The 16,457-nt window shown below is 43.1% G+C and overlaps 2 protein-coding genes across 3 annotated transcripts; one reads left to right on the top strand and one right to left on the bottom strand.

Annotated features, from left to right (window-relative positions):
* Positions 1-6: 6 nt before the first annotated feature.
* CCDC117 (coiled-coil domain containing 117) lies at positions 7-8,967 on the top strand. 2 transcript variants are annotated; one of them, XM_010582030.1, is made up of 6 exons: positions 7-433; positions 1,148-1,198; positions 1,568-1,801; positions 3,257-3,394; positions 3,941-4,218; positions 8,634-8,967. In XM_010582030.1, the coding sequence occupies exons 1-5, from the start codon at positions 78-80 to the stop codon at positions 4,191-4,193; spliced, it is 1,032 nt and encodes a 343-aa protein (XP_010580332.1). In that variant the 5' UTR covers positions 7-77; the 3' UTR covers positions 4,194-4,218; positions 8,634-8,967. The 2 variants fall into 2 exon arrangements, with proteins under 2 accessions (XP_010580332.1, XP_010580331.1); XM_010582029.1 differs by lacking the exon at positions 8,634-8,967 and having other exon boundaries at positions 3,941-6,621.
* Positions 8,968-10,685: 1,718 nt separating this feature from the next.
* Positions 10,686-16,222, bottom strand: XBP1 (X-box binding protein 1). The gene is given in 6 exon segments (XM_010582031.1): positions 10,686-13,538; positions 14,765-14,872; positions 14,875-14,928; positions 15,530-15,658; positions 15,737-15,833; positions 15,928-16,222. Coding segments are annotated over 6 exon segments (1,155 nt in total). The 5' UTR covers positions 16,137-16,222; the 3' UTR covers positions 10,686-12,980.
* Positions 16,223-16,457: the final 235 nt, after the last annotated feature.

Raw genomic sequence — 16,457 nt, 5'->3', positions numbered from 1 at the left:
CCCCCCCCAAGGGGGCCGCCCCGCTCGGTGGTGGGGAGGGGCGGCGTTGATGTCCTCTTTCTCCCCGGCAGCAGGAAATGGCAGCGCTGGGCAGATCCTGTCAGGGCATCCCTGTGGGTCCTGCCGTGGAGTTCCCCCAGGCTCCGGCCGCCGCCCCTGACCGACACGGCCCGCTGGCCCTCGCGCGGGACGACCCGCAGCCCGGAGCCGTGGGCCGCGACCGTCTCCAGCCCCCCGTGATGGTAATGGCAGGGAACGGAAGCGATGGTGCCGATGGCGGCGGTTCCTCCAGCCTGTATCTGCAAAGCAGCTTCGACGTTGCCTCCCTGGCTGCGCTCGGAAGTTACAATGAGGGCTTGACGGTCGCCCCGGTGGGCTCCTTCACGAGTGCGGCCCACCCGCAAGGCCTGCACCTGCCACAGGGTCACAGCCAGTAAGTGCAAAACCAGGTGCTGCCAGAACCAGGAGGGAACGCATTTCTTGGCTGCACTGGCAGTGCGAAATAACTTTTCTTTTCAAGGCGGGTTATAATTTGTTTTCTTCTAGTGGTGTTTCGCTTGTACAGTGTCAGGATTGTATTGTGCTCATCTTACAGCCTTGAAGTTTGTTGGTGGGGGATGAAAGAGCCTTTTAAAAGGAAAGAAATGTGATGAAGTTTACCAACATCTTGACATGCTTTTAAGCTCATGCACTTTTTTTACTTTTTTTTTTTTTTTTTAACTTTTCATGTGTGAGCACAGAAAACTTAAAGTATTCCATAAAATGTTGTTTGGTCATATTTAATTTGAGTATGTCACTGTGAGACAATGTGTTAAGAGACTGGAGTTGGATCATGTGTTGCTTCTTGATGCATTTGAATTTTAGCAAAAATTGGTCTTGCCCTTCGTGGAAAAAATAAATAACGTGAAGGAGGAGAAATTAGCATGGAATTCTGCTCAGAGAACTGAGTAATTGCGGCTGACTCTTTTGGAACAAAGTGGTCTTTTTTTGTCCAAAACTTCCATTCCCTTCACAGCTCATGACATACTGTGACTGTTACTCTTAGCTGAAGTGAATTTTTAAAAGGGAGGAAAATAGTGTTTGAAAATCTCAGTGTCACTGGAAGATATAAGTAGAAGCTAAATAGCCATTTGTTTTTCTTTTGCAGTGTCTCTGTTCGCTGTGGAAAGAAGCATAAGCTAGAAGAAGAGGCGGAAGGGTAAATTGAATTTGTCTTTTATAGCCTGAAAAATCTTAATTTGCTTTTTGTTTTCTGTAAAGATTTGAGCACACCTCGGCTACAACATACACAGGAAGGGAACTTCTATCATTGTTTCCATTTGGAACTCTTCCCTTGAATTGCACATGAGCCCAAATCCATTTCAGTTACCTAATTAATTGTGTAGCACTGATTTTCTTGCATGGGTACCCACATTTTAATAAGAGCAATGTGGATTTATTTTCTTTGTGGAGGTTGTGTTTCCATAGTGTGTCAATCTGTTGACATGCACATAGCTCTCTATGACATTTTCTCCTGTAGAATGCCACATTTCTCTTTTGACAAATTTAAACTTATTTTATTTCCTAGTTGTCCTGTGCGGAAGAAGAGACTGACAGGAGCCAAAAATTGCCCTTTGAATCCCAACAATGAAGAATGGATTCTCTGTGCAGGTCAGCAGGCAGCTGGGGAGGTAGCAAGTCAGTATGGTGGCAGCTGTCCTGAAACTGCCATGTTAGAAATTCCCTGTGAAGAAATGGATCAGACAATGGGGGAACAGCAATACGAGGTTGCTCGCAGGAAGCTTCAGGAAATTGAGGACAGGTAAATGCAGGGATTGAGTAGACTGGCTTTGCTGAGCTTTCCCTTTTTTTGGTGGGCATTAGGGGGTAAATCTAGCACTTAGTGATGTGATAACACTACTGTAAGTCTGAGATGAACCTCCTGTTTAAGCGATTTCTTTTTAGGCTACCTACGGTCCTGTGAGTCTTGGGGCTGATACTGTGATCTGAAATTGAGGGTGCTAGAGCAAAAGATGCTGAATAAATAACCACCTTTTCAGAATCATTATGCAGCATCAGTATACCCTAATGGGGTTTCAAGCTCTTTTGTGAGTATCCAGAGCTCAAATTTTAACCAATGTTGCCTGGTCAGATGAGCTCAACTTTTTTTAACCAGCTGCAGCTTGTTCTATGATTAATACTTCTAAATGCTCAAGATAGATGTGAATTTGTCATTGTAGAGAATAGCATGAACCAGAGAGATCTCTCTGCATATATGCAATAAGACTAAGGTTCATCTTGCTGTTAAATACCAGAGAGCTTGATATTGAGGTAATGGGGTGGCTATGGGCAGTCTGTTGCAATCATTTAATAATAAATGTACTGTGCATTCTTGCCTTTGAAAGATTTCTGGGAATGTTACGTGTATGTATCAGTTGATTGCAGTTGAGCTAGTATTCTGAAATACCCAAAATGACCACTGCAGACAGCTGTTAGAAAAGCCAAAAGTTTTATAACTTATAAAACAAGATTTTTTTTTAGATGATTACTCCATAGATGATGCGTGAAGGGAAGCAAGGTACTGTTAGATTATTTTATTTTTTCATGGGTAAATCAGAGTAGTGATATATGTCTTTATTATCTGGCTATATCTGCATTACAAAGTCTGCTTTGGACCTCTCAAAGGATTGTTCCCCATCCTTCCCAGCTACTCTGCTAAATTTTCTTTAAAAGGTTTACCAAAAACAAAGGAGATAACCTCCAGTTTGTTCTAAATGTTTCAACTTTTTGTGCCATTTTAATCTCTGAGAAATTGGTGCAACCTTGTTAAAGCTTAAGAACTGTATTCAGTTGCTTTTCAATAATTCTCAAAGTTAAGTTAAGATATGGGGAATTGAGCAGGTGAAGCTACTGCATAACTGAGACTCACTCTTGTAATGTGACTGAATCAGTTTCCCCTGAAGTGAATTTATTTATTTTCTCTTGGTGTACGCCTGCATTGTGCACTGCTGGACGATGCAGGGATAACAAAGCTAGCTCAGGTACCAGAAGTGGCATAGCTGCTCAAGTGGCTTCAATGGTAACAGTCATTCTTAGGGTATATTGGCCCAAGAGAGACTCATGTTAACATGGCCACACTGCTTCTGGTACTCGGCCTAGGTCAGATATCTACACTGTACAATGCAGTGCACGCAGACATAACTGTAGTCTGCGGTGGATGTGCCTGTTAACAGTATGCTCAATAGTGTTTATCTCCCTCTTCCCCCTCCATTCCTAGGATAATTGATGAAGATGAGGAAGTTCATGCTGATGGAAATGTTAGCAATCTGCCCACTCTTATCCTGTCAGATACCCTTAAAAAAGGGATGAAGAGGGATTTTGGTGAAGGCCTGACAAAGAAAATAATAGAATCTATGTAAGTTCTTGAGGAAATCATGGTGCTATGTAGCTAATGCATGCAAATGAAAAGAGAGACTCAGTCTCATGTTTGTGGAGGTGTCCTTAATTACTGCATGATGCAGCCAATGTTGTATAACAGACCATTCACCTGGTCAGAAATAGGAAAAACTATACTAATGTAAAAGAGAAGTAACTACAGTGGTCATCAAGCTGTCTGTTTCATACTCCTCATTTGTACAGAGTGAAATTTGTTGAATAAACCATTATATCTTGATTTTTATGTATGTGTGTTTCCAAAAGAAGAAGGTCCTGAAACGTGACCGACAGTGGTTGTCAAGTTTGGTGCAAAAGAAAAGAAAGAAAATACAGGGTTAGAACTAGAAGTAATGGAACTAGTGAAGGAAGAGGAAATTTAATGGGGGGGGAGGGATGGGCAGGGAAGGTATATGGATTCTGGAATATAGTTCCAGGCTGGCACAAAGGCTGAAGATACTCACTGGTCTTCTGCATTTAATAGTTGTGATTGGAGAACTTGCTTTAACTGAGACTCCATCCCTTCTAGGAGCCGTCCTTCTATGGAGCTGGTGCTTTGGAAACCTCTTCCTGAATTTCTCACAGATAAACTGAAGTCTGTTTCTGTTAAGAACTTCAAGCAGCAGAGTGCAGAAGGGTGTCAAGCCAAGCAGTCAACACCAAGAGCTGCTTTTGACCCACAGACTGAAACATTCCCTGAATCACAACAGACTGCCATGTCTCCAGATCCGTATGCTAGTTCAGGAATCTCTGGGTGTGCAGAAGAAGAAATGGAGTTGTAGATGCCAGATTTTTAGACTGGAAGTGGTGAGCTTCTGATGTTTTTTGTTGCTGTTTTTTGATTCCCTCTTTCTTTCTGGTTTGATGTGTGAATCTGAAGTTTTATTATTTGTTTTTGTTTTTCCTACTAACAATCATAAGAACATGGATTGGCCGGACACAACTTAAGGAAACTGAAAAAACCCCAAGATTTCTGTATTCCGGTCTATTAAATATTCTTGGTTTTACTGAGAAGGTAATCCAGAGGCCTTTGGAACAAGGAAGTAGCTTTCCATCTTGCTTAATGGTGAAAATATCCTCTTAATTGTCCTTGGTAAAGTATAAAATCCAAATATTGAATGTAACTGTGGCTTAAGCCACAACTTTCACTTACTGAGCCATTAAGACTTTGGTGCACATACTATGCTTGGTCACTTAGTTTAATTTCAATAACAAAAAGGTATGGAAAGGAAGAAATACTTTTGAGTCTAGTCACAGATAGAAAACCAATCCCTGTGGAAATAGAGCTTTTCATACTCTTTCATCTGTGGCTGGTTTGTACTTGATGTAAACTCAAATGTAGAAATTATACGTTCTGCAGTATGGTAGGGAAGGAATGTTATAGTTGAGCATAAGCCACGTGCTTTGTAGAAAGTAAAATGAGGTACTAACTTGCAAGGTATCTGCTAACTTTAGTCATGTTTGGTTCATTGGCTCCTAAATTGTGTTTGTGGGTTTTTGATGCCCCCCTCCCCAAACGATGCAAAGTCTGCAGAAAAGTGGTTCTCAGCCAACAGATTCACATTTTACATTGTGCTGTGATTCTTTGTATGCATCAAGTGGGAAAGCCCATTTAAGACAGTAACTTTTGATTAAATAAATGGCATCCTTTAATTTTGATAAATATGATAAGTAAATCAGATAACAGGGAGCTGCCTTCTGGCATAAACAGGGTCAGATGCTGATTATCATCTGTAACAAAGTCCCAGACTTTGAGACTGGTATTGGTGGTGAAGTAAAGGAGATGTTTGTCTTCTTCCTGATGGAATCTAGATTTAAAATTTAAGCCAGAACATGTGCCATTAATGTAACGTCACATAGTTTATACAGATGTATGCCAAAAGAATTTTGTACCCTGCTTAGGGTGTTAAGAAAAGGAATCCTCAATGAGTTATTGCTTGTACCTTTCCTCAATGCACAATAGTTCCATTATGCTTAACACCCTTAAACAAGGCAGAGATTCTTATCTTCTGTTCTTAGGACCTTGAGCTTTCTCAGAGATACCTGAATTGAGGCTTTTCATAAGAAATTCCTTTCCAAGTAATAGGTTCTGTTCAGAGTCTTAGCATCCCAGTCTGTTTTTGACATCTTGCTAACATAAAGAAGCAAGTACACAGTAATGCAGCTGTTTGCATAAGAAAAATCTACTCTTCCTTTGCACAGCTACTTGATAATCTTTGTGATATTTTTTACTGTTGAATTATCCATAGTCAATTGTTTAAAGTCAAGTTTCTCTTTTTGCAGTAATCCTTTCTTTTCTTTCGGCTGACAGCAGAAGCTTTGTTCAAAAGATGCTCCTATTTGTTAAATCCTGTCTATCATGCTGCTCTTGTCGAAGGTTGTGTGAAATTTGCTGTCTCTTGCTAAAACATTTCAGAGCTTCACTAAAAACATTCCAATGTTTGAATGGGTATTACTCTGGAGACCGGTGTATAACTTTACCATTCTGGAACTTTTATTAAATTGGAGAACCTCTGCAGCTTTATCTTGCTATTATGTCTAATTTTTAATTTCAGGGTCTGCTATAAATCTCTTGCATGTACTGTGTAAAATTTTTCATGTATTATTAAGCTGCTGAACATCCTTAAAATCTACAGCCTTTGACATGCTACATTGCTTGAGTATAAAGTAAAGCAACGCAGTTTGGAGAAGGCTGTAGTCACTGCGAGTGGAAAATGTGATGTCTCTAAATAATTACGTGTTTTTAAGCTTGCAGAATTATAGTGAAAGTTTAAGGTTGGAACTGTTTTAGCTGATAGCTCTGAATCCTACATAAATTGAAAAGAAAGGATAGAAATTTCAAAAATTTGATGAAACCATCTCAACAACAGTAAAACTACAGCAGATGTAGAAAACTGTGGGAAGCCTAAATACGTCAAATCTAGATGCAGGTTTTTTCCTCTTAATGACAAATTGCATATCAAATTTGCAGAGGAAGAAATTTTTTTAGATGGCTTCTAAGCATACATTTTTTTCCTGTTATGTTTGTACCAAAGGTTGACTTTCAGAGGTGTATTTCCTCTTAATCGTTTGATGCTAATATGGTATCACAGACCCCTGTTATTCTGCCATCTGAAATGAGAATATAGTGGTAGACTATTGACAGAGACCATGAGATGGGAAACAAATGGGTCCAAGAAATTTGCTTTGGTAGAAGACATTTATTTTAATTTTTTTCATAATTAATTTCTGCCTTTGTGATAGGAGAGAACAGGGTTGAATTGCTTAAATTGATGGGGGAGGAGAAGAGTGGGGTAGAGCAGGAATCTAGCGTCTAGGAGGACTGAGCAAGATTCCTGCTATAGCAAACATTTGGAGGGGGTGAGAGAGAATAAGCTATTGGGTGTTTTCACAGTTCTGTAGTTGTAAGTTTCATTTGTTGTTGGCTTCCTTAAAAGACTTCTATTAACGCTGTTTACAAGCAGGATGGCAAATGTGATGCAGTATTAGGAAGAACTTTATTTTGAAATATGGAAGATCTGATTCTGGTCTGTCTTCTCTTGGGACCAAATCACCCTTTGTATGTCAGTTTTCAATAAATTTTCTAAAATATTTTTTAGACGACTGTGTTTCCTTCCTAATAAAAGTGAAAACCTTGAGAGCCTAAGTCCAGTCCTTCAAGTGGAGCGTAAAATACTCTTCTGGCCTAAGGGGATTTTTAGTTTAACTACATAGTCCCAAGGGTATGTCACTTCTTGCTTCCATGGTGTTCAGCAGGACGGGGTGGGACAACAGCAGGGTAGAATAAAACTGAAGCTGCCAGAAAGGAAGAGTTGCTGCAAATCTGTCATGACCCAAAGGCCTCTAACAGAGTGAAGGAGTACCAAAAGGTGTTGCTATAGCTTGTGTTTGCAGATCTTTCCTTTTACTTCAGACTAAAATTAAGAATGCGTAGCTTGCTTAGTTCTGTATAAAAGCAAGAAATTTTTGAGGAGAGTTTTAAAACAAATTCAAATTTTAATAATTATTTTATTGGAATGTAACACTTTGCTCTTTTGTTTAACATCTTCTGATGTTTTTCAAGCAGCTGAAGGATGAGGATGGGTGTGCTAGACCAGTATTACCTTTGCTTTCAAAATGAGGGGGGAAAATAGCACTTCAGATTTATATTCAAAAATAGTAATACCCCCCCCCCCGAGGTTTCTAGGCTGAGTCAAACATTGACTCGCTTAAATTGTACTGTGGATTTAGACAAGACTTAAATACTTCTCCAATGCAGAGTCAGAGAGAGGAAAAGCGTAGTGTAAAACCCAACCCATTTAGGACTGTGTAACGCTGTCTTGGCTGGCTGAGAGTGTCCTTGAGGATGTGGCTGGGAGATTGTAGAGATGGGAGGAGTATCTCAGTTACAGAGCCAACCCTGTGGAGAGGGACAGAATTTATTTTGGCATGGACTTGGAACTGGACTTGTAATTGTCCCAGAGCCTGTGCCTTATATCAGTTAGCTAGAGGAGATGTGTGGCTTTTGTGACAGAGGATTTATTTAATCAAATGCAGTTGTAACATATGTGTGAACCACTGGGTCTGGATCCATGCTTGTTGTGAGACAAGTAGGACTCCAAAACAGAATTTAGAGCAATCAGAAAGCAGTCATCTTAAGGAAGCATAGAGCAAAGGTGAAATCTTCTGCTTTATGCATGTGTTCCTCTTCACTTTGCTGCCCCAGCTTTGCCTGGGTTTAGTTTAACTTGACATTTCTCATTTACAGGAAGACCTCAGATAAAGATCTTCTGCTGACAGTTTAAATGCTCACACTTTAATCTGTGGATGTTGATGTACTATATAAATATATATATTAAAAAAAACCACCTTATCCTGCCTTGGTAGCACCTAAGTGGACTTGATTCTAGTAAAATATATAAGGGCTAATAGAAATTCTGAATGCTATTAGGCTTCCCGATGCCTGACAAGAGCTAGTTGTGTGCTTTTAGTGGAAGAGATCTTGATAAATATTAGCAGCTTCTCTTGGAACCTAATGCTGCCAGTAAGTCAGGACAAAGCATGCCAGAAAGTATCGGTAGCTGTAAAGTTGAAAAAGGCAAGCAAAACAATGTAAATACTACTTCATTGAACACTTTTGTCTGCTGTGCTTAACAAGGTTTGGGTGTGAACCTATTAACCAGAGTCCATTTCCAAATATGATGGAAAAGTGATCGTAACAAAATTTTTCTTGAATTTTTTAGACGTGAGGAGTTTGCTGCTCGTGGAGGCACAAAAAGTGCTCAGCTGTAAGGTCAGGCAAAGACAGGCAGCAGCTGCCAGTGCCCAGCCAGGCTGCAGTGCTGCCCGGGGCCATGGCAGGGCGATGTTGCTGGCATTTTAATTGGTAAATCACACCTGGGATGTTACGCAGTAAGCGGAGCAGGGAAGCGATTTGCAACAGGCAGTGTTGAGGATTACCTCTTTCACTTCATCTTGCATCACCTTTGCAATTCATCCAGGACATGTTCACGAGCAGTGCTGCAGTGGCTGAACAGTGCAGGTGTAGCCCTCCAGAGACGGACAGGGCTGGGTGGTGGCTACAGGCACTGATATGAGCTGCTTGGGTAGAAGAGACAGGTCAGGCAGGCAGCTTTGGAGGAAGGCAGAAGAGTGGCAAAATGACAGGTCTTCCAGCCTTTCAGAGCAGCCTGTTGCAGGAGAGAAGAGAGCGACAGAGATACAGCAGCACCGGTGAAGTGCTTCAGTCCCTGCGTCAAGGTGTTTCTGGCCACAGGACATAAGAAGGACTTTTCCTGCCTGCTGGGGCAGCAGCAGGACGTGCTGCAGTGAAGTTACTCCTCGAGCAGAAGATGGTAGCTCTCTGCTCCGTATCACTCACGCATCCACTCTTAGCCTCTTGCCTCGTTCTATCTGTGGTAGCACAAGGATGATTCTGAGGATTGCAGTGCTCTACTTCAGTGACAGTTGGCAGCTGCTGCGATTATGGTGGAGAAAAGGGGATCTATGCTACCACTGCTTTCTCTGCTGCTGCTGCAGGAGCAGCCTTTACTTCAGAGCACGTGGCTGCTCTCAGGCAAGCTAAGTTGAATTCAGTTTACAGGAGACCCAAAAAGCTTACATGTACAGCCATCAAGGTGTACTTCACCTGATGTTGGTTCAGACCACCACTAACTACTTTAATGAATCAAAGCAATTTAAAACCTCAACCTTGTGAGAGCAGTGATCTTTATTATACCACTGGCTCAGAATAATTACTGGAGCAGAAGCTTGCCTAGCAGCTGAGAACTGTAGTTTGGCTGACTTAAGAACAAAGGAAAGTAATATGCAGTAGAGGTGTATATATTCTTTTTATTTTGAATGCTGTCTGAAGCAATCCTTTGTAATGTTGAATTTTCTGGTGGTTATCTCCCTTAAGGCTTAAGCACAGGCAAGGCTGATAATTGGTACAGGATTTTGGTTTAGGATGGCCATGTCTTGCATGTATTCTTATTTCTCTCAGTGTACCATTCATGTACAGCTGTTTGACTTCAATGTGTCAGACATGGAACAGGTCCCTCAGTTTTTCCACCAACTTTTGTCTTCAAGAAAAACCCAACAGCTTAGAGAGTTGCCTACAGCCATTTCCTGCCTAGGCAGCTTTTCCAGTTGTTTGGGTTTGTTGGTTTTTCTAAGGCAGCTATGTTTTTCTGTGCCCCTCTAATTTGGTAAAAGATTGCCCTACTTTGGTCTTGGTTTGAGCTGAATTACTCTTGTTGAGTCCTTGGATTTAGTTATTATGAAATGTGTATATGATACTGGGCAGTGCCTTTGTAATGGTACACCAAAAGCTGAACGTAAGAATTGTAAACTTCCTTATTCATTGAAAACAAAGGTCATGCTTCCCCCAAGAAATCTGTTGCAACCAGTGTAAGTAGTTTATCTCTTAAGCAGTTTGCCAGAAGAGTTCACATTAACTCTTCACTTCCACTCTTCCTCATCCTGTCAGTTAATGTTGCCGTCTTAACCTGAGCTAGCATGAAAAAAAGAACTGCCTTAAGCATTGCTGGGAAAATAAAAAAACTCCCTGCAGTTGTGCAGGTATCAGGTGTTACAGTCTGTGAGCTTTAAGGTACTCTTCACCTCCTTTGATTTTGGACTTCTTTTCCCCCTCAAATTTGAAGGAAATGGCAGGATTTCTACACCTTTAAACATGAAGGCTGGAGAGACATTCTTTGGTGAAGACAGCCCACACAGAAACTGGAGGGTGGGGTTAGGGTGGAAGGAACCAACACAGATGGATGTTCAGGTTTTCCGGGTAGGTTCTTGAATGCTCAGTGTAGATTTTTTGCTGTGCCACCATTTATTGCTGCATTAGTTAAGCTAAAACACAACTAACCCAAAACAGCAGAAAGACTTGCCCTTACAGTGTTTTTAATAGCAGAAACTATATTTAAATTAATGCATAATATATGGCAAGCCCTCTTACCTCTTGTTCACACTCTTCCCACATACCTTAACAAGGGAAGAAAGACTTTAAAAAGATGTTCAGGCAGCAAAACTATTAACTTTATGTACTTGATTTCATTAGTTGATTTTCATTTCTTTTGGTAAAGGCCTTACTTTCAGTAGCTATTAAAATGCTTGGTTATCAGTTGTCATGCTTAAAAAGTGCTTGCTTTAGTCACAGTAGCTTGTCTAGGTGCACAAAAAATGCAATTCTAATCCTAAACATCACACGAGTAAAACTGGACTGAGAAACATCCTTGATAACCTGAGATATCCTAAGGGAGATAGCACACATCAGCAAAAATTCCATTTCATCTACAGTTAGGATCAGCTCCTGAAGAAACAAAAATAAGCATGAGCAGTGGGATGGGCTGCGCATCTTTGGTGTGCTAGTCTCAACCTTCCTATAGCCCTGAGGAAAGTATGTGAAATACCAATTGTTTTACAGGTGCTACTTTCAACTACTGCATGCTTATTTCTGTAAACTGTGTCTTCAACTTCCAAGCTAGAAAATGTAGAGCTGAGTTTTAAAGAAATGAAACCTCTTCCTTACATTATTTCTGCTATACTTGAACTTTTTTAGTTTCATATGAAGTTCCAATAATACTGACAAAAGTAATGCAAAACTATGGATCAAATCCTCACCTGTCCATTTGCTTTTTGGACTCACAGCAACATATATTAGGTACCAAGAGATCTCTTGCAGCCATCCCTATTTTCCAGCTTGAAAGTAAAGCAACTTATTCTCAGACTACTTACTTTTTTTAATTTAAGGTTCTGCTATATTGCATAGCTGTAGTTTTTACTATCCAATATTCAGATATAATGTTTTATTACAACAAGCTAGGTTGCTCAAGTTTGTAATCCAAAGCAGTCCTGTCACCTTGAATGTTAGTGACCAATACCCTCCTGTCCCATCCCCCATCTCAAGTTATTTTTGTCAAATTTAATGCAAGACATGAAATAGCACTGAAACAAAGAACAGTTGTGCGAACACCTGGAACAGCTCTCACACTTTCAGTATAAAATCTCAGTTTCTTCTCACTCCAATTCAAGTGTTTTGAGTACTGTGACATTGAAACAAAATGTATGAGGACAAAAAAAAAGTCCTACTGTGGTATTTGAAATTAGCTCCTGCAAAGTTAATTTTATGCTTCAGGAATTCCTGTGGTAACATAGGACCTGCACCTTTTTCACCCCATGTATGTCTCACACAGCTTCACAAACACTAGACATGCCACGTGAAACGCACCCTCCCTCACTCAGAATGAGCATTTCAAATAGCATTACTGGCCAACAGGAAGATATTACAAGAATTTTATTCAGACATCAAGCTACTGCTACCTGTATTCCCTATTCAGACTGTAGATTTTGCTCTAACAGCTCTGGCCATCATACAAACCCATCTACCTTGAACAGAGTTTGCAACATTAAGTGCTCCCAGAAAGAAACTGCTACAACATCCAGCTACATACAGCATAGAACTGCTGCTGGATTGGTGCATTATGGTAGTGTAAGGACAAGACACTAAGTGACCTAATCTCTTAAAATTTCTATAGCTTCAAATTCTGCAAGGCCCAAATAATCTTCCCACCCCACTGAGATCCAAGGCAAAAAAGGGTCAGTGAGCTGCATTGCACTTTAATTGCACCAATACAGTTAAATATTAAATGGAAAAAGCAACTCTACATAGCAAATGGAAAACAAGCATTTACATAGTAGATCTGCAAGATGTACAGACTATTTAGTTTTTAACCCAGTTGCCTATACATGAATATCCCACTGCAATTTTTGGTTTCAAAATTATTTTAAATGTAAAACAAAATGAACATTTTCAGGTTCATATGGAATTGGCAAGTTAGAAAAACAAGCTTTCCTCCCTCATAAGCCACCACTGGTGGGGGTGGGAGGGCAGGCAGGACAGGACACCCTAGGCTTTTTCATAGCAGGAGAAATGCATTGGCCATCACTCCATCTATTAGCATGGGTCGAAATAAGCAATGCTTTTCTGAATACACTCAATTTCCCCCACCACCACCCCAAAGGGGCATATCCTGTTATCCTGCCAGGATAGTTATCCAAGGGGAGTTAACACTACCGAGTTAGACACTGATCAGTTGGGGAAAGAGTTCATTGGCAAAGCTATCCTCCCAAGCATGGTCAGTGTCAAGTGGAGAGGACATGTCACTGAAGGGCGACAGGGATCCTTCATATCCAGAGTCACTACAGGCATCCAACAGATAGCTTGAGGCTGGAAGGCTATGATGAGAGGAAAGCAGATGAGAGATGCCCAGTTCAGGCATGAAGCTGTCTACAGGTTCCTCTTTCACAGATACTGGGACCTTAGGGACAGCTTTATCTTCAGATGGAGAGAGAGAGACTTCTTCAATTTTCACTAGCATATTGGTTTGGTTGCCCATTTTAACAGGAATCTCCAGTATTAGGGGCTTTGTGTACACATGATCAAACCTTATCAGTTCATTAATGGCCTCCAGCTTAGCTGATGGGGACCCCAAAGAGGGAGAGGGGGAGGTTGGTATGGAATTTGTTTCTCCACAGATCTCTTCCTCCAGCTTTTCCAGGCATGTCGACTCTGAATCAGCATATTTGAAAAACATCTCTGGGTCCAGACTGTCCAGAAAGCCCAAGAGGAGATCAGACTGCAGAATGAAATACTGTTTTAGAAAGAGAGCCTACTACTGTTACAGCAAAACATCAGCTGTGGCATCTATTAACCCTCATCTGGAAGTTAAAAGTATGCTAACTTGATCACAGAACTAGGAGTTTTACCAAGAACACCACCATCCAGACAGTTAAGGCAATTACTTATCTTTCAGAAATTCTTTGTCCATTAACTTTTTTGTACGGGTATTGACAATCCCCATAGAATTCTACATGCATTTGATATTCACAGCCTCTATTAGAAATTCCACAAGATCTCGGACCCATCAGGTACAAACATCACACTACCTGCTGGCTCCATAGAGCAAGTACCAGAACCAGATTTAGGCAGACCTGCCCATGACCAAAGATGGGGGGTTTGTTTTGGGGTTTTTTTGTTTTGTAGTTTGATTTTCTTTTTTAAAGGTGAAAGATGCCTGTCCTTACATTTATGAAGTCATTCATAAGGGACAGGTGTTAAGTTCTAACAGCTTTGCTAAGTGCCAGCACATCAGCAAAATGATCAAGTTTGTTTTCAACAACGGTAATAGCACAGTATGCTTTTGGTATTTGTACACTTCTGCTGTAAGAGCCAAGAGATTGTTTCAGGCAATATTCTCCAAGATTTTATGGGAACTGGACTTGTTCAAGTTGCATGAATGACTGTTCTCCCTGGATATAGCTTAACACAGCTGTTTTAAGCAACAGGTATGGCATTCAAAGACTGGGGGGGACCTCAGCTGGACTGAGGCCCCTGGACAGGACGACTTTGTCCCTGAGAAGATTCCAGTCTACCCTTGAGAGAACAAACAGGAACAAGAAGAACTGCAAGATAAACAAGTTTTGAGGAAGTGTTAACTGCAAGACAAGGCGTATGTGTCCTTTTGGCAGAAGAGCCGAGTTGTGATGAACTGTGCAAATGTTAACCAATGATAACACAGCATAACAACTTTGAACCAATAAGAGACACATCTGGGGAAGCTAAGGGGAAAGAGAGTATAAATGAACAGAGAAAGAGAGCAATAAAGGCTTTTTGCACTAGCTTGCTTTTATAAAGTTCTGTTGTCTTGTCATTTTGTCTGTCCCAACCGCGACAAAAGACTTGGAAAACAAGCCAGCTACAGAAAGTCATCAAGTGACTTTACATCAAGAAGTTACAACACTAGTCTCCAATCCACAGTGGTTCTGAATTTTGTGGGTGTTTTGGATAGGAGTGGATGCTCACCTCTGAGTCTGAAGAGTCACTGCCATCAGAATCCATGTGGAAGTTATCAGAAATGGTGACTGCTGGGCCTGCACCTGCTGCAGAGGAACACGTAGTCTGAGTGCTGCGGACTCAGCGGACCCGGTCACCAATCTAATCTCATCCACCTGTGATTCCTTCACAACCTGTACCAAGGAGAAAAATCCAGTCAGTCACCACAAGAGTTCTGGCAGACAGCACAGTACATAATCATGAAAGTCATGCTCTTCCTGCAAAGGCTTACAACATTAGATTCTCCACTTGCTTGTGCAGTAGGAACCCGAAAGACCACTTCTGAAGTTGGCTCAAGCTTCCATACATCTGCAGATTTATTTTGTTCACCACTTAAATGAGAGCCTGACCCCCTCCACTATATCTCCCTGCTCTTTTGAGACAGGCATACATGACTGTAACACTTACTACCTCACTTCTAGAACATAATGTAGAAATAATCTTAAACCAGCCTGGAACTAGTCAGCCCGCTATCTCCCACACTACCAGTGGCACCCAGTTCAGACTCAGCATCTGTTCGGTCTGTAGGGAAGCGTCCATTTGGAGGACAAGAGCGTTTCTGGCACATGAATTATCCCTCTTCACAGCACGGCAATTTCAGCCCAAGAGCTCTCAGCGCAGGGGTTACCCCTCCCCACCCGCTGCCACGCAGGCACCTCTGGGGGCACGGCAGCTCTCCGCAAGTTCTGCCCAGAAAGAGATGAAGACACACCACCAGCGCGGCAGAAGGCTCACCTCGGACTCGCTCTCCTCCTCCATCTTCAGAGCATTTAAGCCCAGGCGGCAGCGGAGCTCCTGGTTCTCCAGAGCAAGGCTACACGTCTTCTCCCGCAGGAGCCGGTTTTCCAGCAGCAGCTTCTGGTTCTGCAAAGAGCTGTCAGGCAGGAGGCCGCAGCGCCGGCCGCGGCCGCCCCCCGCTCCGCCGGCCCCCCAGCCCCATACCTCCTCCTCCAGCTCCACCACCTGCTGCTCCAGCTCCGTCATCCGCGCCTTCTTCCTGTCCCGGGCGCTCTGGGCCGCCACGCGGTTCTTCAGCTTCCTGCGGGGCAGGGCGGCCGTCAGGGCGGCCAGACCCCCCCGACCCCGACCCGCCGCGGCGAGCCCCCCCACCCCCGCGGGGGGGGCCCCCTCACCTGCGCAGCGCTTTCTCCTCCGGGCTCAGATGAGTGAGCCGTTGCCGCTTGCGGGCCGGCTGCGGGGCCTCCAGGTCCGAGGAGCTGGCGGCGGCTCCTACCGGCAGGACAACGGAAATATGGCGGCCGGCCGCGGGGCCGGGTGGCTCGGCTGCTTTGCTAGGGATGAGGAGCAGCCGGGGGGCTGCGGCACCGGGCAGCGCTGCCATGGCCGGCGCGGGAGGAGAGGGAGGCGACGCGCTGCCCGGCGCCACGACTCCGGACCGTCTGCGCTCGTGGCTGCCCCGCCCGGATTTCTACGATCGTGGCTCTTCCTCATTGGCCCGGGTGGCATGACGGAGCGCCCTGACTAGCCCGTGATTGGCCTGCGGCTGAAAGCGAGGCGGGAAATGGATTGCATCAGGCGAGGGGGTTGGGACTGATGAGATGTCAGTGCGTGGCGGAGGGGCGGGGTCGCTGGAGCTCGTCGGGCGCCTGGGGCGGCCCGGCCTGGTTCGGCCCGGCTCGGCTCGGCTCGGCCCGGCCCGGCC

The sequence above is a fragment of the Haliaeetus leucocephalus genome, unplaced genomic scaffold (genome assembly GCF_000737465.1).
Source record: "Haliaeetus leucocephalus isolate CR32 unplaced genomic scaffold, Haliaeetus_leucocephalus-4.0 Scaffold840, whole genome shotgun sequence".
Classification (NCBI taxonomy): domain Eukaryota; kingdom Metazoa; phylum Chordata; class Aves; order Accipitriformes; family Accipitridae; genus Haliaeetus; species Haliaeetus leucocephalus.
The sequence above is the reverse complement of the archived record's forward strand: the minus strand, read 5'-3'. Positions and strand labels throughout refer to the sequence as shown.